At 42.7% G+C, this 21,298-nt stretch overlaps 1 protein-coding gene across 3 annotated transcripts; it reads right to left on the bottom strand.

The window, feature by feature from the left end:
• Positions 1-1,155: 1,155 nt before the first annotated feature.
• On the bottom strand, positions 1,156-20,826 carry LOC110973985 (protein NEDD1-like). 3 transcript variants are annotated; one of them, XM_087135639.1, is made up of 15 exons: positions 20,712-20,818; positions 19,262-19,363; positions 18,486-18,737; positions 17,798-17,892; positions 16,605-16,721; positions 15,509-15,649; positions 13,844-14,073; positions 12,317-12,515; positions 11,443-11,677; positions 10,743-10,850; positions 9,641-9,819; positions 8,202-8,505; positions 7,256-7,493; positions 6,185-6,251; positions 1,156-5,173 (listed from the first exon to the last, which is right to left on the bottom strand). In XM_087135639.1, exons 3-15 carry the CDS (start codon positions 18,616-18,618, stop codon positions 5,069-5,071), a joined length of 2,151 nt encoding a protein of 716 aa, XP_086991765.1. In that variant the 5' UTR covers positions 18,619-18,737; positions 19,262-19,363; positions 20,712-20,818; the 3' UTR covers positions 1,156-5,068. The 3 variants fall into 3 exon arrangements, with proteins under 3 accessions (XP_086991765.1, XP_086991764.1, XP_086991767.1); XM_087135638.1 differs by lacking the exon at positions 19,262-19,363 and having other exon boundaries at positions 20,712-20,826; XM_087135641.1 differs by lacking the exons at positions 19,262-19,363; positions 20,712-20,818 and adding an exon at positions 20,399-20,659.
• Positions 20,827-21,298: the final 472 nt, after the last annotated feature.

Raw genomic sequence — 21,298 nt, 5'->3', positions numbered from 1 at the left:
AATCAAGAAATTACAGCACACTATTATATATATATTATTCAAATGAGACTGAAAGTATCCAACTCATTCTGTGCATGTAGTGGGTTAGATAAAAGGTGTGGGGTTGTTCAGAGAAATACAAATGAAACATTTACAGGGATGCCAGTTTTCAGGCATCCCAAAATTGAAATGTTGAGGCAATTTCTGGCCCTAATCGATTTCTAGGCTCCTCCAGCCTTCATTTCAGGCTGTGGACAAGTATCTGGCTGGCATCCCTGCATTTAAACAAACCAAATGATGTGAGTTTTAAAATTGTTTAAAACTACGAAATACAAAATGGCAGTAGCACATGCAAACACATGCATTTTGTATGACATAACTTGGAGTGTGGTCAGCAATTGGTAAGTTTGTTTCTTATTTGCACAAACGTCAGGTCGAATTGAAGCTTTAAATTTAAGACCAGTCTTGAAAATTGCTCTTAGTATTCAGTGAGGTTAGTAACAGTCATTGTGAATAGTAAACGTACAGAAGAGTTTTAAAATGCGACGCACGACTCTCCCTGATCTTGAGGTCTTTCAGAGAAAACAAAAGACCCCAAAACAGGTGGATACATTCCTGGTTTAATTATATCTTGGCTGAATTATTTCTTTCTTTGCTGTTGTGGGTGTTCATCTATCATGTTGAATTAGGAATAGTTTGTCAACAAAAGCGGGGCAAGATTGTGGGCCTTATGTTGATATCACTACGGAAAAAGATTGGACGAAGAAGTCATCTACTTGTACGTGTATTTGATTTGAACAATTTTATGTATCTGATTTAAACAATTTCTTTATAGTTGACCATTCTCACATTTCTCTCTTTTTTTAAAGCTTATTCCAATTATTGAAGGTTTGTAACTAGGTTAATAGCAGAGGTCAGGGGTCGACATGCGTAAATTCAGATGGACTGGCAGCTTGTTTTACATTTTCAGCTTTGTGGATTGTGAAATTACACCAAAATTGCGCCTCAATAAATTTAAACCAGAAAAAAAGATGCTGTTATCTCATTTGTTGTACCAGAGCAGTGGCACATTTCATTGGCAGAAACAATTTGTTTGAGGAAAGTATTGGGAATTGGCCATACAAAAGCAGTCCTTTGTCGTCTCACAAAATCAGACATGCTTCTTGCTAAGAAACATTTGCACAAAAAAGATGGAAATAATTTATTCATCAAATTTAAATTTCTAGAGAAAAACATGGAACGATTTTTGATGTCAAAATCAAGTTGTACAAGAAGGCACTTGTGTAAATAAAAACCCAACTTCAGCAGCACAGACTATTGGCTGTGCCGAAATTGACCTTCCTACGGCTATAAAATGACACATGCGTCTATGGTAAATGCGTGAAGCCACTGGCTGGTGGCTACCATAGGCAAGCTTGTTAGTTTCCACGGTGAGCAAGTACTTTCGCCCTGGCTTTCCAATGTACAGGCGACTTAAAAACAACTGACAGGATTCCTCGTATAAAAACATAGATCATTTCCAAACTACTTCAAAGGCTGAGAAAAACATACACATCAATGGCAGCTCCAAGCTGGTGGCTGGTTCCGGCCGAACAGGTGTGCCCAGGTGTAATTTGGTAGTGGCAGAAAGTCCAAAGTTGCTTCAATTTCGAATGTCAAAATGGTCTCAGAATTCCTTTTTTTTCTGGGTAACACAATGCATTCAGATACAGGCTAAAGATCACCTGTATTATTGACTGCGTACTAACTAGTGAGCGGTTATATCAATGGTGATTTCATCTGAATATCTGGGAAGTCAAAAATTCTCCAGATTTTATGGAAACGGGCCAAATATGCCTGAAATCCAACAAAAGCCTCACTTGAAAAATAAGCATCCTCATTCCAAATAAATAATAATGCACAATCTACAGATATACGATTGCCGACATTGCAGTGTTCTTGTGAGAAAGTTAAAGGGTAATCCCTTTTATTACTAATACAAAAGATATGTACACGAACAAAGTATAGTAGATTACTCAAAAACTATGTTGAATTTGACCTGATTAATATAACATTGCCTGCCACCGAGCAGTCAAACTTTATACCAAGGCGTTGCTGCAACACATGCCAACATCATGCAACAGATTTACCACGTGGCCTCCTCGGTGTCGTGGTATGACAACTTAAAACTAGCATGTTGAACTAGGTAAAGCAATTTCTGACCGCTGCCATCGGTGTACGGAACACTACGAGCACAGTGGCAGTACCGGTAATGAAATAGAAGTAGCACATTTCACAGCTGACAGACATTGCAGTGTTCAAAAGGAACACTGAATCAAGTCCTGGTATACCAGTAGATGTGTGCATATTGCAAAATTGTTCAGTTGACTTTTCTACTTCAAACTAAGGAAGGGAAAACTCAAAAGGCCGAGTTTTATATTGTTATTGAAATAAATACAAAAAGCCAGAATAAAAAACCTTCCACGCCAACTCTACCAAATTTTGATCAATTGAACCGAAATGCTTTGTAACAGACAAGGTGTAGCTTTGCGTGCATAACACATGTATGTGAAAAACAGAAATGCTATACAGGAACTTCTGTGTACAAAGTTTCTTTTTATCCATTTGTCCAGTCAAGTTATCCACATGGAATGAAAACCTACAAATCCAAATTTGGATAGATGTTGGACTAATTTTTACAGGGCAGATCGCATACGCACATTTCTTTACAGCTCTCTTCCTGTTATAATCAAAATTGCAGCCCCCAATTTTTCCCTGAAAGTTTCTCTTTTTTTTTTCTCTCAAGTACTAGTTATATTTACAGCTCGTAAATTTCAATGCTGCTACATTTGATACAGATATACTCCAATTTGCATAGTTTTCCATAAGATTGTTCAACAGATGGGCCCAAAATAAAGTAAAGCAGGCAGCATGTCTGGACGCTAGATATAAATACATATACTATTTACAAGCAATACAATGCTATCTTATTTTCTACAAGCCTTGTACTCGAATATTTACACACAAGCCTTCCTGCTAATCAACTGTACAGCTCACTACGCCGCATCTAGTTGTACAAACTAGTAGGTTCACATACAGGCATAGGCGACTTGAGTAAATCACCGTCTCATACAAGTCAAATTCCGGTCACAAGGTTTTTCTACAATGTTTTTAGCCTGGTGAACTTCCTGCATCCAACCATGTACTCGTTCTACTGCCCATGCCTGAAAAAAAATGCAACGACTCAAAACACAAAAACCCAGGTAGCAGGCGTCCCATGAGATGCACAAAGATTCTACTTTTGTACAATCTACATACAAGCGTGAGCACACGGTCAAGACCACGACACGAACATCGACTGACGTCAAGATCAGTTTTGATTTCTTTTGCCTTATCACAGTAGAATTGTGTTGAACTCAATGCAGCTCGCGAAAATTATCCAGATACAGGATATACGAAAAAAGGAAGCAAAATGTACAAAGTCTGAGACAAACCTCAGAACTACAAACATTCACAGGGGGGTCTAAGGGGTATGGCTAAGTCGCAAAGGGCGACAAATTAAATAACAGAAATTTTGTAAGCACCTTTCAAATAAAATGTAATCAACAGTGCCAATGGATGACAGCATTTTACAAATAAAGCACCCTGACTGTCAGGACTTCAACGATGAAAAGAATGATGGTTTCAGCAAATCTTAAGACACTACAACAAACTATGCGTAATCAATTTGATCGTAGAACTTGGTAGAGGGACAAGCCCTAGACAAGCGACACCTTACAGATCCAGGCTTGGACCAACGCTGGAAATTTATTGACGCACGAGCTGGTTGCCTCCAAGAGCACCTGCTTCAGCAGTAAATCCAAGTAATGCTGCTACCAAGAAAGGGCCCTGCCCTGCTCGGCATTATAAACTCTTACCGGTGACCCAACCTATAAAATGAGTTGCAAGAACCTTGCACAGTGTAAATCACTAGGAACCCTCAACATCTGTTCATCAGGATGGCACACTCAGTGCTACCAACAAGCAAACCCTATACCCAGCAAGAAATGAGACCGAGGGGTAACCCCCCCAACATGTCCAATCCCTATACACCTTCCAGACTATTGTTACTTAACACATCCCCCAAGATGTCTGAAAGGAATTCCCCAGATTCCTGCGAGACAATGACCAACACAAAGCAGGGGGGGTTCTCTCCGTCTAATACCTTGCTGCATATGGCAAACCCTAGCAGATTACCAGAAAAGTGGCCCTCAAGCAGTGTTGTATTCAAGTCCATCACAAGTCCCTCCACAAGTCCAGTCACAAGTCCTTTCACCAGGCCAGTCATAAGTAACGGGGTGAACAATGACAAAAGAATGCTTTTGTCAAAGCTCATTTGAATAGCTATAAAATAGCTTGTGAATTGGCTTAAGATTGAATGACTTGTGATGGACTTACAGGGACTTGCAGGGAGTTGTGATGGGCTCGAATACAACACTGCCCTCGTGGTTCACACTAGGCACAAACGCAAACACTAATGGGAATTTCTGATGTCAGTTGAGCACACATTTCAACTGGAGCTAAAATTAGCTGCAATTGTCGTGCCACTCGAAATACACTTTGCTTTTTCGCTCGCCTGAAGTATGAGCCGGCCTCAAGACTCATTTTTGCAGAGATCAGGTCGCAGCGGGTGATTGTGCGACTAAAAAGTGCGTGCACTCAGGTGTGTGTTCTCACATTTAGACTGGCTCCCAGTCCCTTCCATCAAAGTCTTCAGAGTATTTCGAGTACAACCACTTATCTGTGTTCTCCTTGCTAGGCTGAACAGTGCCCCCTACAGTGCACGCACTGACCAATAAGTTCATCTGGCTGACCGGACCAGTGCCAACCACTGGGATCTTGGTTCACAGAAAAGAAAACTTCTCAAATCGTTTGGTGTTGGTTTACTGTGTAGATGCTGGAAAGACCCTGTAGGCTCCTCCTAGTGCAGGCCACATCCAAATCTTGCAGTTTAGGGCTAGGGCTAGGTCTATGCTGAATGCACTATACATAGCCGTGTGCTGACAACAGACACAGCTGTAGCCTGTTTTGGACATGGCCTAGCTACCCTGGGTCTGTTCTCCATCCCGGGTCAGTATTTGGCCTTGAGGTTCTTGTTCTCTTCCCGCAGTCTCTCAATCTCTGCCAGGAGGCCCTCATTGATGGAGTACTTCTGCAACAGTTCCTGCATCTCATTCTTTTTTAGGAAAAAGAAGAAAAATGAAGCGCAAGTACAGACTTTTTTCACCCACGTGACTTTGTAAATGTAAACAATACCACCACCGGTGGACCGCCTTGGCCATGGTGATTGCATATATGCCTACGGGGCATCTTCAACCACGTGCAAGCGCATGCGCGAACGCTGCATACTTGCCTAGTTTATCTTGAATAAGTAGATTACCATCACAACACTATGCACTCATTACCATCACAACACATCATAGGTCAAGCACGATTGTGACATCACTGGAAAAAGGTCTACATGTGGCCAAGGGGTAAAACTCAATAGTATCTACACAATGCAGTTTGGTATTGGCTATTGGCTAGTACTGTCTCGTACGTGTATTTCAACAACAGTTCCTGTCTTGGGTTTACGCGACTCTCAGTAGCAGTGTGGTAAGGATTTGTTTGGCTGGCAGGTAGAAACATTTCAGGGAGGTGGCAGCGGTACTGGCGAGGTCTTTTTTTCCGTACATGCAAGATGAAGTGAAGCATACTACTGATCTGAATGAATTTGATTTTAGCTTGAAGTCTGAAATCCCCAAGTCTATTCTATGTCGGCGCTTCCCAAATCTGCCTGAATTCAATGCTGTGCAGTTCAACGAGGAGTCTTTCCTCACTTTCCACCTCTACGACTCAGGTTCAGATCCCAACTGGGCCAGCATGTGGATTGGGTTTTCAGTCCCTGCCTGATTCTGCAAGTTTTCCCTGGAATATTAATCTAGGGTTTTCTTTTCACCTCTAACGTGTCTAAAACGGAACATTGCTTCATTGTCTTCTAAACTGTCCCTTCATCCTGTGATTGGAGCGAAATGTCCTGTTGGATGAACTGATATAAATGAATAAAATAAATTAATAAGTTTCACTTTCACTAGACGTCAACTAAACCAGAGCGCTGTTGTGCCTGCACTGTCTGGTCCTGGATTCAGCCAAATACTGCATTCCAACCTGCTAGACACTGCTGTCATTTCATTCAGTGCGCGCCTACCTGCTGGATCTGAAACTGTCGGACCATCTCCCGCTGTAGATGCAGAATCTCTCGGTGAAACGACTCCCTGGTACATCCAAACAAAATTCCAAAGACAAAACAAATTTCAAAACAAGAAGCAAGACTTTATACCCTATAAATTAACGACTCAAAAAGTTTACAAAACGGTTTACAAAGTTCAATTACGCAGCATTTGATAGCAGCCTCTCCTACTCTGCACGCCTGAAAAAATATCTATTTGAACCCCAAAATAAAAGACTTTTACATGAGTTTGTTGTTTCAAAAACCTTGTTGCATGAGAAACTGAAACATTACCACTTGGTTTTCTAATCTCATCCAGCATTCCAATCACACTGCGTTTAATAACTGCACAAGCTTATGTATTGGCTACACAACGAAATATGTCTGTTCATCTAATAATTTGAACTTCTGCAGGCATACACGGAACTTGCAGGTCTCAATGGTGTTCTGTCAACCTGAAAATACTGACGGCTACAGGGTTGTTTCAAGCTTCATCCCAAAGTGAAAGAGAAAAATTTCCTGCAACAACTGTCGTATCAGTTTGTTTGCTGTCACCATCACAAATCTGCTTCACCTTGAAGTTCTTGCCAAGCATAAGTGAGACTTTCCAACCTCAAATGTGAATACTTAATACATGCACTTGTTTTTCCAAAAGGCGGTATCATTTGTCTTGACTCCCTAGGCCTTTGGGCAAGAAAACCGATTCCTTAAAACTCCTCTACCAAACAGGCAAAGTTCTTTGCCCTTCCATTTTCAAAGAAGAGTACCATTCAAAGTAACGGTGACTGGGGCTCTCTACCTTCTCGACTCCTACAAAATTGTCTAAAAAACTTTTGGAATTTGAAAGATCTGAAAAGATTGGGGTGAAAGAGGAATGGAAAATATGCATGGAACAGGGGGGCACCGTGAGATCGTTTCCGCAGGGATAAAAGCAAATTAAACAAAGAGTAACTTGAAGCTGCACCCTGAGGTGGCCCTTTATTAACCCTCCTCAAACCTTGAGGGGAACTTCGAGGTACCTCCTGTACAAGTCTGCCCTTAGCCTCTTACTTGAATTCCTCCAGTGAGTCGTCGATCATGTTCTTGATGAACTGAACCTGGAAGGGTTGTAGGTTGGCCATGCCCTCTGACGCCCTTGGCCCATCATCTTGAGGGTCGGCCAGGGAGGTTGGGGGACCGACCCTGGACAGCACCCCAATGTCTCCGTTCACAACCTTGCGGGCGGCAGCGTCTGCCGAACCCCCCAGGAGTCCCCTGGCAGGGGAGTTTCCCCTCCGTGGTGATACACCTTGCATATGAGGATGAAATTGTTGTTTAGCAATGCTTCATAAATCTGTTGATGTACTTATTCAGGAAGTGGTGATTTCTTTTCCTACAAAAATTGCTACAAAGACCAAGATTTATGAAAAGGGAGACAGTATGTCGGCCTTGTCAGGTGAGAACAGCCATCCCTAATGTGACAACAGACAAAACAGAGCGGCTTTACCATTTTGCAGTGTTGTGGTTGAGCAATTATAAGCCCTTTGAAATCTATCAAAAGCCATTCAGTTTCGAGTCGCAAACGATGCAAATGAAGGATGATTCCTCCCATTTACACTGTGACTGAGCTTGCTAATAATATTGTGACAGATTGGTGATTGGATTTGAACTTGGCAACTCTGACCATTGCTCTGAAATGTGACCAACCCCCCCCCCGATGAGTTTTACACCCATTTTTCAGTTTATTATTTGGAATACCGTCCTGCTGAGAATGAATATTATGTGTGTGACCCATGTTCAGGGTTCCTGCTATTTATACAGTGTGCAGGATTCGTTTGAAGAACGTTAACTCCAAAGTGGCTCTGACGAGTTCCCGTTCATTCCATTAGGTTGGGTCACAAAAGCATGAAGCCGCCATCAGCAAATAATCGCAAACTTAGCCCAGGCTTTCCTTGTTGAGATCGGACTTGAGAAGCAATCTTTGGAAAGGCCCAACAATGTCTGGGGAGGTCCTTACCTACTGGTTTAGCATCTACTTCCACTGTTGATGCTATTACGCTTGCCTTCGCCCGGCCGGGCCCAAGTCCTGCTGTCGCTGACAGCCCTATATTCCGTAACCTTGGAGGCTCGCTCTCCGGGCCCGAGGAAGCTCCTGGCGAAACGGCGGCAAAGTCTGGCCCGAGCAAGGGGGAGCGCGGACTGGTGAGCGACTTGCTCCGTTCCCTTCTGGGGCTTGCTGCCTGCTGGGCTGGCAGGTCCAGACTGAATTCTGGTTTGCTCACGGGCTTTGCTTGACTACTTGAGGAGTTTGTTCTCAAGGGCTGTTGGCAAAACAGAAAAACGGAACAACACTTATAACCATCACCATCGCAACACTTGCAAACTTGCGAGGGTTTGAATGTACCACGGGCCACCACAATTATGGCTCTACACAGGCACAAATTGGGAACAAATAATTTTCCTTCCCTTTGTGGTATAGTCCCCTGTTCATTTCTGACCTTTGAGCTAAGCGCCACTGCTTTTCAGAGTTATGAGAGTGAAAAAAAACACACACACAATGTCTCTTCCATTGTGGCACAGTAAAACAGACTGTGTGAATAAGCAAACTCTGGTTACATTTCTTGAATCAAGCAGTTTCTACTTTTGTTTCAGCATTGCGCACTGAGGCACTGATCTTCAATGGAAAGGAGTCAAAACTAGAGTCAAATTGACACGGAACTATAGCTGAAAGGAGGAAGGATATTGAACAACTTATGCACAGGTCTTGGTGTAGTACTGTCAATTTCCACCATGAAAAAGGTACCTCTGAGCATCAGCACAGGGGCGATATTCTGCATTATGATCTTGTAAAATTTTGCATTTTCACTACCGAAGGCACTGAAGGTGCCAAGGGTATCAAAGGTGCTGAAGGTGGTAAAGGTGCTGATCATGCCAAGGATGCTGAAGGTATTAGGGTGTCGGATGTTGAAGGAACTGAGGTATCAAAGGTGCTGAAGGTGGTAAAGGTGCTGATCATGCCAAAGATGTTAGAGGGTATTGCATGTTGAAGGAACTGAGGTATCAAAGGTGCTGAAGGTGGTAAAGGTGCTGATCATGCCAAAGATGTTAGAGGGTATTGCATGTTGAAGGAACTGAGGTATCAAAGGTGCTGAAGGTGGTAAAGGTGCTGATCATGCTAAAGATGTTAGAGGGTGTTGGTTGTTGAAGGAACTGAGGTATCAAAGGTGCTGAAGGTGGTTAAGTGCTGACCATGCCAAAGATGTTAGAGGGTATTGGATGTTGAAGGAACTGAGGTATCAATGGCACTGAAAGTTCTGAGGTTTTTCAAAGGTGCTGAACTTGGCCAGGGTTGTGAGGGTGCTGGGGTTTTAAAGGTGCTGAAGGTGTCACTGCAGCTGAACGTTCCAACAGTGATAAAAGTGCAGAAAGTACAGGTGCAGAGGCTTCCAAGCTTACTGAGACTGCATTCAAAGATGGGACATCAGGACCATTCTGGACCCGTATCTCCTTAGGAACGCCCTTTGTGACTGGTTGAGGGGTGGTAAATGCTGGTTGCGGCTCCAGTTCCACCGAGCCAATCGGATTTCGCCTTGCAGAGATGTTGGATGTGTTCTCAGACAGTGGTGAGAAAAAGTCTGGAAAGGAAAAATCAAATAACAGCCAGCTAACTCACTTGAATCATATCTTTTTTTAAATTTAGAATGTCTGATACTTTTAATATTTGGCTACAGATAGAGGATCACTTCCAATCTTTTTCACATTTCTGAAGATAGATACAAGGTGCCATAGAATAAAATTGAGAGTGAAAAGCCCCCTGTGTTGTCAACTCACAAGAATATGTGCGCCCGCATTCATGATTGCAAATCTTGTTGGGTACTGTGGGATGAAAAAGCAGAGGTACGAGCCCCAAGCTCCATACACACAAAGGCTGAGTTTGGGGGGCTTGTTCTCGTATGTTCACGAACAACTCAATTTGTCGTTTGTGGGTCAGCTGCTCAAACAAACAACCACTTATTGCTGGTAGTTAGTGGCATGTAACATGCAACATGGCAGCGTTCATGTACGTTATTCGAAAGTTAATGTTTAGATGGGCTGAATTCTTTTTTATTTAAACAGGAATATTCATTTCTGTGTTATGAAAAAATAATTAATGTTAATTTTGCAAAACTTCCCATTGTTTCTGGCTTTGGAAGCCATCTCTGTACTTTTTGCAGCTGTTGAAAAATCAAAATCTCACGAGTTTTTCTGTGTGTTCCTGTAAACCTGACAAGGAGGTAGTGCGTGATCCTGTTCTGAGAACAGTGTTCTCGAGTCGTGTTCCCATCATTCGAGCATGAGAACAAGAAACCTGTGTCACCAACAGGCCGCCAGAATTCGACCAAAGAGAGGGTGCAATTTTCCTGGCTACCAGTACAGAGGCTCTTCACTGGTCCACAGTCACATCGCTACAAACAAAATGAACACTCATCAACTAGAGATAGCCGCAGCCAGTAGCCTGACAGGCTGTCCTATTAAGTACACTATACGCCATAGACAGCATATTCAGACCAAACCTTACCCGGTAAGCTGTCTCTGGACTGGACTGGAGTCCCTTCGGCTTTGCCCACGGTGTCAGGCCGGCTGATGTGGTTGATGCCTTCAGGGTGTTTGACGGCAGGAACTGTGCCTAAAAGTATTAAAAACTGCGTCAACTGATTTACTAAAGGCTGTTCAAACTTTTTTTATCCTGTTACATCATTTTAACTGAAACATTCCAATTTGCTAGGTTGTCAAGAGAGAAAAATTGAATTTTTAAACTCAATAGACTATAGGGAAACCGCCGACGTACGGTCTATCAAAATAATTTCAGGAACTTTGTGAGTTATTGCTTGTTTTCATATATGAGGTCAGGTCTGCAGTTTAGGAGAAACACGAGCCATCTTCCAAACCTCAGCTTAGTTTTCCCTTTGGCTTTATCTCGAAGTTGATTGTTTATTATTAGCACAGAACGTAAGTACACAGAACTTCAGCTGCATGCTAGACAATGTTGTCTGAGGCAAGAAAAGGAGCTACATTGAACTAGAAGGACTAAGTATGTGAAAAGCCCAAAGCCTGGGGCTGCATCCAAATTGGTTGTCTAGAGCTAGGTCTAGGTCTCTGGGCCATTAGCAGTACACAGAGACTCGCTGACAATAGACGTAGCCGTAGCTCTGGAAGCCCATTTTGAACATGGCCTACGGCCGACTCTAAAGCGATGTCTTGGGAGTTCCCCTTGCTACCTTCTCTTAACGGGGATATGATGTCCTGATTTTCAATATCCTCCCTGGGTGACGGCCGGTTTGCACTCCCTCTCGTTTGCTCCGGTGGCTTGCTGACGTCTGAATCTGCGGCTGTCCTGCTGCCCCTGTGGACGGTGGGATTGACCAGGGCCACCCCCGGGGTTAGCTCTGGAGGCTTCTGGCTGCCCACCACTGGCTGCGCTGGCTTGCTGCTTTTGCCACTCACTCCATTGCTCTGCAAGTAGATTCAGGGGGAAAAAGACGATTTCCTGCTGAGCTGTTGACAGAATTCGCAACAAGGGCCAAACAATACGGGCAATTCACAGTAGTCCGCTCCCAAGAACTTGCAACGTGTTGACCAATCACAGTGCACGAAATCTGTCCACCCTTTCCAAATGCGCATTGGGTAGACAGATTTCATGCACTGTAATTGGGCAACGCGTTGCAAACTCTTGGAGATGCAATATCAGGGGCGAGATTGACCAAAGATACAAATCACTGAAAACAGCTGGAAAAGGCATAAAAAAGCTGAACTGTGAAAATCTCTTATACTTTTGTACACAGCCAATGAGGGAAAAAAAGCTGAAATCCAAAACAAAAAAAGGTGAAATCAGCTAAAAAGCTGACTAATCTCTCTCAAATCTCTTATACTTTTGTACACAGCCAATGAGGAAAAAAAGCCGAAATCCAAAACAAAAAAAGGTGAAATCAGCTAAAAAGCTGAGCAATCTCAACCCTGCACTATTGTGAAACGCCCATATTCACTAGATGTTAATCCGCTCCGAGCGCAACAAGAAACGGCATATTTTTTTGGTACCCATCGCATCAGTGGGCGTTTATGATCAAAAAAGCGCTTGACGCAGAGCCGACGTACCCTCGTCGTTGAGCCGTGCTGAAACTGCACGCACTGCACCGAGGACTTGTGGCCGTGTAGCACCCTGAGAGGGCTGGAGCCTGTCCTCAGGTCAAAGATGTAGACCTTGCCCCGGGTGGAGCCTACGGCCAGTGTGGCGCCATCGTGCAGGCAGGAGATGGAGGTCAGAGGGGACTCCACTGTCATGCTCTTGATTATGCTGGAAAGTGAACATCACGCAGGAACGGATGAGACAGACTCCATTATTGAAAGGAATCAATTATACAATTACACCGAAGACCTACAGATTAAAGCTTTGAAATCACTCAGCCTTATAAATTATTCTAATCAAAATAACAGATATCTATTATGGCGTTTGTAACAAGGTCAGAGTGCTTCACGTTTAGTATTATCTCTACTTTATTGTGCCCCGACTATATCCTTTTTACCATTTCAGCTGAATCAGGAACATTCGACTCATTGTCCAGCCTTTTGCCTAAAATGCCTCATGCGAATGGGACTTACTGTGAAGGCCCACAGCTTAAAGCAACCCACACTTATTACCTAGGACCTACAGCGTAGAGGCCTACACCTCTTGCCTAGGGCGCAAAGCATAGGACCCATACATTTCACTAACATTACCTAGGACCTACAATGTAGAGGCCTACACATCTTGCCTAGGGCCTAAAGCATAGGACCAATACATTTCACTAACATTACCTAAGACCTACAATGTAGAGGCCTACACTTCTTGCCTAGGGTGTAAAGCATAGGACCAATACATTTCACTAACATTACCTAGGACCTACAATGTAGTGGCCCACACCTCTTGCCTAGGGATTAAAGCATAGGACCAATACATTTCACTAACATTACCTAGGACCTACAATGTAGAGGCCTACACTTCTTGCCTAGGGTGTAAAGCATAGGACCAATACATTTCACTAACATTACCTAAGACCTACAATGTAGAGGCCTACACTTCTTGCCTAGGGTGTAAAGCATAGGACCAATACATTTCACTAACATTACCTAGGACCTACAATGTAGAGGCCTACACTTCTTGCCTAGGGTGTAAAGCATAGGACCAATACATTTCACTAACATTACCTGGGACCTACAATGTAGAGGCCTACACTTCTTGCCTAGGGTGTAAAGCATAGGACCAATACATTTTACTAACATTACCTAGGACCTACAATGTAGAGGCCTACACTTCTTGCCTAGGGTGTAAAGCATAGGACCAATACATTTCACTAACATTACCTAGGACCTACAATGTAGAGGCCTACACCTCTTGCCTAGGGATTAAAGCACAGGACCCACGCATTTTACTAACATTACATAGGACCTCCAATGAAGAGACCTGTGCCCTTTGCCAAGGACTTTAAGTGAAGTGATTCCTACTTCTTGTGTAAGGCATACTGAGCACAGTCCCGTACTTCCTGTCTAGATGTGCACCGTGTATTAAGGATCCTTCCCTCTTGCCTGAGTCTTGCCGTAAAATGATCGGGTCTCATCCAAGATGTCCTTCAAAGAGTTCCTTACCTCTTTCCCAAGACGTCGTAGCACACTATCCTCTTGTCCAGGCCCGTGCTCATCAGGAGCATATCGTTGACCGGCGAGAAGGCAAGGGAAGTGGCTGGTGCCCGGTGAGCATCCTTGAACGTGGCTAGGGCCTTGCGGGAGTTGGTGTCCCACATGGTCAGGCCGCCGTCGTCCGACACCGAGGCCAGCAGGGACTTCTTGAAGTGGGAGTACTCCAGACCGCGGATGCTCTAGAGGCGGGTGGGAAAACACGGCAGAATACTGTAACCTTACAGACGTTCTACGAAGGAATTCAACACAGCAAAATTGTTTCATTTCTGATGCACTGGGTTTTTGTTCTACTAAAATTAGGAGATTCGGGACTGTTAAGAGTGTAAGATTCATATAACACACCAAAATCCCTCAACTATGACATGGCAGCCTTTAATTACATCACATCGATGACTTCCTATTTTGTAAGGACTCATCGCTGGCATCAAACGTGTAAAGAAAATGCAATTTCAAACTACAGAAGGATGTCAAATGATTTCCACATCATTTACAGGAATGGTAGGGCTGTGCCAAATATCTGATTGATTATCGAATGTCCAAATATTGTTTTTCCGAATTTTAATATTAGAATGTAAACTTCATGAAAAGGGGGATTTTTCTTTTGTTTTAAATGAGAACAGTTGCACCATGGAGGCTTTTTTCAAGTAGATTCAAACGAAATGCATCAGAAATTTTACAACGATTCACACAGTAAATTACTCATGAAACATTTAGAAAGGAATATAAATTTTCAACAGGGCAAGAAGTATTGTTTGTCTCTTAAAGTTTGCTCAATTTTGGCTGGAGATACTCCTAGATGTATTGCAACTGATTTGCTATATGGTTTGTTTATCAATAATCTGCCTGTTGGTAAGGCTGAATATTCAGATATTTGATCAAATTGAATGTTGAATATTCAAATCGTGAATTATTTGCATTGACTCAGCCCTAAGGTATGAGTATTTGCACAGTATCATTATGTTTCAGTGTTCAATTCATTTTGCTGCATTGTGGCAATTATTTCCATAAAATCTCCTGTTCAAACACATAATACTTTCCTTCTTCATGCCTTAAGCCTAACCCCTTAGGCTCCTGCACTAGAAAGCATACTGAACCTCACAAAATCCAACATGTACATGCAGATCACTCGACCAAACCTGATAAACTCGAACAGAATGAGCCCGTTGGAGTTTGAGTGATATGGTATGGATGGGTCTATGCAGTATAGGATGACTTGCACTGAACAGTACCAAACCTGACAAAATCAAGCATAGTCCAACAATTGGTACAGCAAGCCAGACACTGCACACAGTGACCCGTGTGTGTCCCAACTCACACAGAATCCAACACCATCTCCCTGGGCCTTGCATCCCAAGTCTCACAAAATTCAACAAGAAGTTCCTCAGGTACGGTACCAAACCTGCCAAAACCTCACAAAACCTGCTGTTGGAGTATGGCAGGATTGGGGCAGTTAGTGTTAATTAAAACTGTTTCGAAGGTGTAAGGCAAATGCACAGTATAGCATTTAAGCAGGAGGGCTGTCATGTGAAATTTTTGGTCGATGTAAACCTTCGATGGGTAAAAATAAATGAAGATACACTATCTATATATGCTCAAGCGGTATCTTTCGGTCACCTGTACTTTGGGGGCCAGTAGTGGGCTGCTGGCCTGACCGGAGACCACATTGTGCAGCAGGATCTCCCCACTGGCCGAACCGGATGCGACGTAGGTGTCATTCCAGTTGAAGGTGGTGCAAGTCACTCCATCTTGGTGGCCCTGCAGAGGTCCAACGGTAAAAATCAAATTCTTAGTCTTCGCTACCTTCAGCAAGAGCTGGCTGAGACAAACGAAAGGATTTTTTTTTCTCATTTGAGGCCTGGTTTTCTTAAACAGCAATTTCACAGCAAATAGTGAATTCACCAAAGTCCTTGTCAGACATCCAACTGCGAGCCCGAACGTGGACTGGGGTCAAGCAACAGAAGATGAGCGACAAAAGGCAAGCGTCGGTTTGCTTCAATGGCTTGTGACTCAGCTTGGGAGTGGGATAACTTGGGGCTGACTTCAATTTTGGACGGGCCTTAGAGGAACTGGGTATGACACTGGCTAGGTTCACTGTTTCGTCAGTGTTTGGTTAAACTGGGGAAGACTGACTAAAGCAAGACTAAAACCTGGAACCTCCAAAACATACACATGTGCTTCTGCTTGAACAACTGAGCTCTCCCATCCTTAACTACTCCTGACAGGCCCAAAATCCTTCTGCAAATACCACGAGGGACTTCCTGAATGCCCGAGTGATTTTTGTCCTGCACAGGAGCCCTCCACGGCTGATCGGGCCAGTGAGAAATTCTACATTTCAAAGAGGAAAAAATCCCGGGCCTTTTGGAGTGGACCGTGCAGAAACAAGGAAGTGCTCTTGACCCACTACATGGATTGGTAACAGTTCGTGTCAAGTTAAACTTCCATCCAAGTTTGATTCAGCAACCATATGCCACGTTGATGTGATCTATTTTGACCACTGATTGAGTTTTGCATAGGTTAACTTGACCGGTGGCTGACTAGTAACATGAATGTAAAAGACTTCTGCAATCCCACCCATAAAAGAGTTTAAAACACCTGTATTCACGACAGTTTGTCTAGATGCCTGAACAAAGCCTCGGGTTATATATGTAATGGGAAGCTTGACTTTGCATAAAAACTTGGTGTCAGTTCTCTGGGTAAAGGTTTCACGCACCATGTACGTCTTCTTGACTTTCCTGGACTTGAGGTCCCAGATGCTGACCACGCGATTCTTGCCTCCTGTCAGAAGGTAACGTGACGTGGAGTTGAAGGCGACACAAGTTTGCTTCTCCTGGTAGAAAGGGAATTTACACAAAAGCTTCAGCTCTGTTGTTGTTTTAACACAGAAACTGTGTCAACAGATAGCACAATGCTTATTACAGACCTCTATCGTGATGCTGCCATGTTTATCTTGTTCCTTGTACACCCACTGGCAATCGTAATACTTCACACACTGAGAAAAGGGTACAGACTATTTTTCCTTCCAGCCTCAGCTTGGTTACATTGCTTTAAATGGCGAGAAGCAAGATGGCTGCCCCATGACAGAGGTCCATCTATAGCCTTTCCAGCCTGCCGCCTCATAGCCTTTCTGTGGCAAATGTACTTGGAGTATGCAATTGCCTTGGGTCTTAACTACTTTTATCCCAATTCTCACTGATTCAGGATAAAAATGGTTTACCCACCACACCACAAAGGTCATTTGTGACAGTAGCTGGCTTCAACAGTACCAAATCCATTAACTCTAACCCCCTATGGTGTATGCAAAACCAAACTGCAGTTGGAGGATTCAGATCAGGCAGGGTTTAAGTACAGTCAAGTCTTCATATAAAGACCACTTTTGGCTAAGGCCTGGTCTCTTGCTTTCCTTTCCTGTCTAGTCTTTTTACAAGGCTCTGTTTGTCACAAGACCATTTGGCTAGTCTCTAGTCTCAGCAACCTACAATAACAAGAGCAGATGACCTTGCAACACCTGGGTGAGAATTTAAGGGGGAAGAAGGGAATTGGGGAAATAGGAGGGGGCCTTTAAAAATATTACTAAACTGGAATTTTTCTGGCAACAGATTTTGTGCGAAGTGATACTGGCTTGGAACTTCCATATGATGGGGTAAAGACAATTTCTTCCTCAACACTTCCATTAGAAACAACAGCAAACCAAACAGGTTTGGGGGCTTGAGTCAGTGTACCAAGATGCCACATAAGACCAGTCATGTAAACAGCAATTTAAGTGTATTAAACAAGAGATAACTCCCCCGTGAATTTGTCTTGATACTACGAAAGACTTCAAACAAACAACAGCAAAAACAGATGAACATTTCATCACAGAAGTGTGAAGTGAGAGAAAGTCAAACGATTTCATGTGTCACTCACATCCTCTGCTATTTCAATGATGTTGGACGCTGCATTCTTGACAAATGTCAGCACGACTTTGTCCCCCTGACTTCCCGCGCTGGCTAATATCTGATGTAAAGCGTTGCAATTAAGGTAAAAGTGCTCTCTTGATATGGTGAGGTTGGAAAATTTGGTCACGCCCGCTGAAAACATTTGCCAAGCATGAGAAAGCTTGGAAGAATGTGCGGTTCAACATTTCTTCAAGTGCGAGCCTGTTAAAGGGAGTAAATGTATTCCCTGGTTTTTTTTTTCACTTACAATTTCTAATCAAGTTCTTCAACGCAACAGATTTGTTCAGTCTATATCTCAATGAAACAATGGCAGGAGATAAGGAAACTTTGAAAATTGAAAAAATAAATTCAAATTGTTAGGTTTTTCAACTGGCTGAATGGAGAGCAAAACATAAATTTCTGCCATACCACGCATTCCTGAGCAGTGCTCTGAAAATCAATTACCTGTTCTATTAATCAGCTAAGCACTTTTACATCCATATAAAGGCCGAGAAATATGTATGACCAAAAGCCATCTAGGTTTCTGAAGGAGACACTCCAAATAACGAGTTCATGTAGGAATAATTTCTTATATCTTAAATGAAGGCTAGAATATACAGGTACATTACTGGAATATTGCAAATCTCATCTGTTAGGATTTTCCGGCTAAAGGATATTGTTGTGACTCCAGCTGATTGAGGAGATGCCACTGGAGTGTGGCGAAAACTGATGTAGAGGGGCGGAGCTACCTGCCACATCCCACAGCTTGATGTCGTCCCCACCTGTGGCTAGTTTAAGCCCCTCCTCCATGGTGGGACCAGTCTCTGACCTCTGTCTGACTCAGTGAGCGAACATGGGGAAATACCTGGTGTTGGGAGCTATGTGGGTGACTAGTTTTCCTTATAAATGTATTCGGCAAAAAATGTATCCTGCCAAAAAAAAGCAAAATATGAGATGACATTAAAGAAGGGTTGAAATCGAGTTTAAGTTTTAATCATGTAAGTTCACGGAAGGGAAAGATTTCCAAAAATGGACATCACTTGACACTATGTGCACCATCCCTATGAGGCTAGTGTTTTCTGAGTGAATGCTTCAATATTTTACCCCTGTTAAAGCTGACTTTTTAGGACGTGTCATTGCTTTCTGATGGCTGATAAACCACTACAGGAGACATTGAGTGATGACTGTGTATAGAACTCTTTCCCAGGGGAGTGATGACTGTGTATAGAACTCTTTCCCAGGGGAGTGATGACTGTGTATAGAACTCTTTCCCAGGGGAAAGCTACTATGACTGTATAAAATGTGCTTTATAAAATGAAAATAAAGTTGCTTGGTATCTCTAATCCAGGCACTGAATACATTTTTTTTTTTTTAAAGTTCAAATTCCTCGATAATTGTTTTTAACAAAAACAACAAAGCTCAGACGATAAAAATGGACAAAGTCAATACGTACAATTATGGCACACGCAATACCAAGCATACCAAGGTACTGAGACTGGTAGATGCACAAAAACAATGCTTAGCCTGCAACAGCTAACTCTCCATCTATTCAGACCTGGATTCAAAAACATTTCATGCCATTGACATAGCACACTAAAACTTCACGATTGGTTCCACCTGATATTCCTGAATTATGTATTAAAGAATGCCACTTCAGTGTCCACTTCCATTTGGATGGATGGATCCTTCTGGGTTGAATTTCTGTCCTGAAAATTGTTTTGGCATTGCTCTACATAAAAACTTCACTGAATTTTACTAATACTATAGGATTTCAAGACTATCTGTGCTGAAGCTACTACGTCCATTACTAAATATACTAATGACTAATGTGATTTTTGTGGCTTGAGTCAACATTGGTTATAATTCTTAGCCAAAGTGTGCAGGTTTCACTGTCCATGACCCAAGCAGGTTGCTTGCATGGGGTCAATGGCACCTTGAGGGCAGTACTACTGCATTTAACTTTAAACAATAGCTCTATCTTGTGAACAAAATGTCTAAGTAGATTTATTTTTGCCAAGGAAGGTAATATCTACATGTAGATCGTGAATTACGATCTGCATGACCTGCTATAAACTAGAACTTTACTGATTGTGTCATGTTTGAGTGATGACTCACATTTGTCATGTTAGTTACTCGTGTTAAGTCACTCATGTCCATGATGTCTCTGGCCTTACTGGCCTTGGTCAGTTTTCTGTTGCAATGAAACACCCTGATCATGCTGAAATTAGGCCCCAGTTAATACGATTACAATACAACCTACTTCACAATTGTTGACACATGTCAAACTTGTCTCCTTTCATGTTAATAACTAGGAAAGTTCCATATACCGATGCCACTTGACACCCCATGCACAAACCCTATGAGACTGGTTTGAAAGATTCTAAGTGTTTTCTAAGTAAATGACTTGGGTTTTCCCCTCTTAAATTGAACTTTTCTGGTCATGTTTTGCTTTCTGAAGGCTCACAGGTCACAGTGGGGAATAATTACAGGCGTCTGTATATGGAGCTCTTCCCTAATGACAATGATCATGATGATGGCTGTCTAAACATGTCTAAACGAAAACGAATAAAAAATATAACATAGGGCCTACATTTTTCAACATTCTTGGGAAACATATTGTCCTAAAAATCACAAATGGTAAAATAAATGGTAGAGTGCTTCTGAATCACTTCTCACACACAGGAATCCGTGTTTTAGCTTCCGGTATGTCGCAAATAAACGCTGCTTCGATACGCGATTGGCATTATGCAAATATTTGTGGGTCAAACGGCAGATTCGTTCGTGTCGTTCGCGTTCGTCATCATGGTCCTGTTCGTTTGACCGCAAAAGGGCTACAAAAATTCAACCGTTAATAACTCATTATTTTTTACAACTACGACCGTGAAATTTTGAAATCTACTCACTGGTGTTTCGGCAGTGGCATGTAACTAAAAACGAAGGAATTTCGACAAACAGTACAAAATATGTTCCAACTACCGCCAACAATTTTCAGATTGCAGCATACACAATAGCGCCCTCTTTCTTCAAGACCGTGCATAGCGCCCTCTTTTATTTGGAAGATCGTCACACTTAATATTCCCGGATCCCCTTTTGTCCCGAAATTTTCACCTCTCCTAAATAGCCATTCTGGGCGGGCTCAGTGACGACTGCTTGAGGGAAATCGGGGCAGACCCGGGAAGTTTTCCAGAGAGGGGGGGGAGGCTGGAGATTTTCTTGAATGTCTCATTTTTGCAGACTAGCGGAACGGCGATGATGAAAAGTTACATGACAGACGTTGTTAACAATCTTATCGGTGTATACAAATAAGACGACTCTGTGGGATGCTACCTTTTTTCCTTTAGTTTTTTTTTTTATTATTGCCCCCATTTTCTACCCTTTTTTGTCTCAGATTCTCCCGGATCGATGCCTGGAAATTGCTACGTTTTCTAAAGGAATCAGTGTCAAAGTCTAACGTCCGACCGTTTAGATGGCAATGAACCTAGCTGCGAAC

The sequence above is a fragment of the Acanthaster planci genome, linkage group LG04, assembly GCF_054643075.1.
Source record: "Acanthaster planci isolate LZ-2023a linkage group LG04, COTS_SCS, whole genome shotgun sequence".
Classification (NCBI taxonomy): domain Eukaryota; kingdom Metazoa; phylum Echinodermata; class Asteroidea; order Valvatida; family Acanthasteridae; genus Acanthaster; species Acanthaster planci.
The sequence above is the reverse complement of the archived record's forward strand: the minus strand, read 5'-3'. Positions and strand labels throughout refer to the sequence as shown.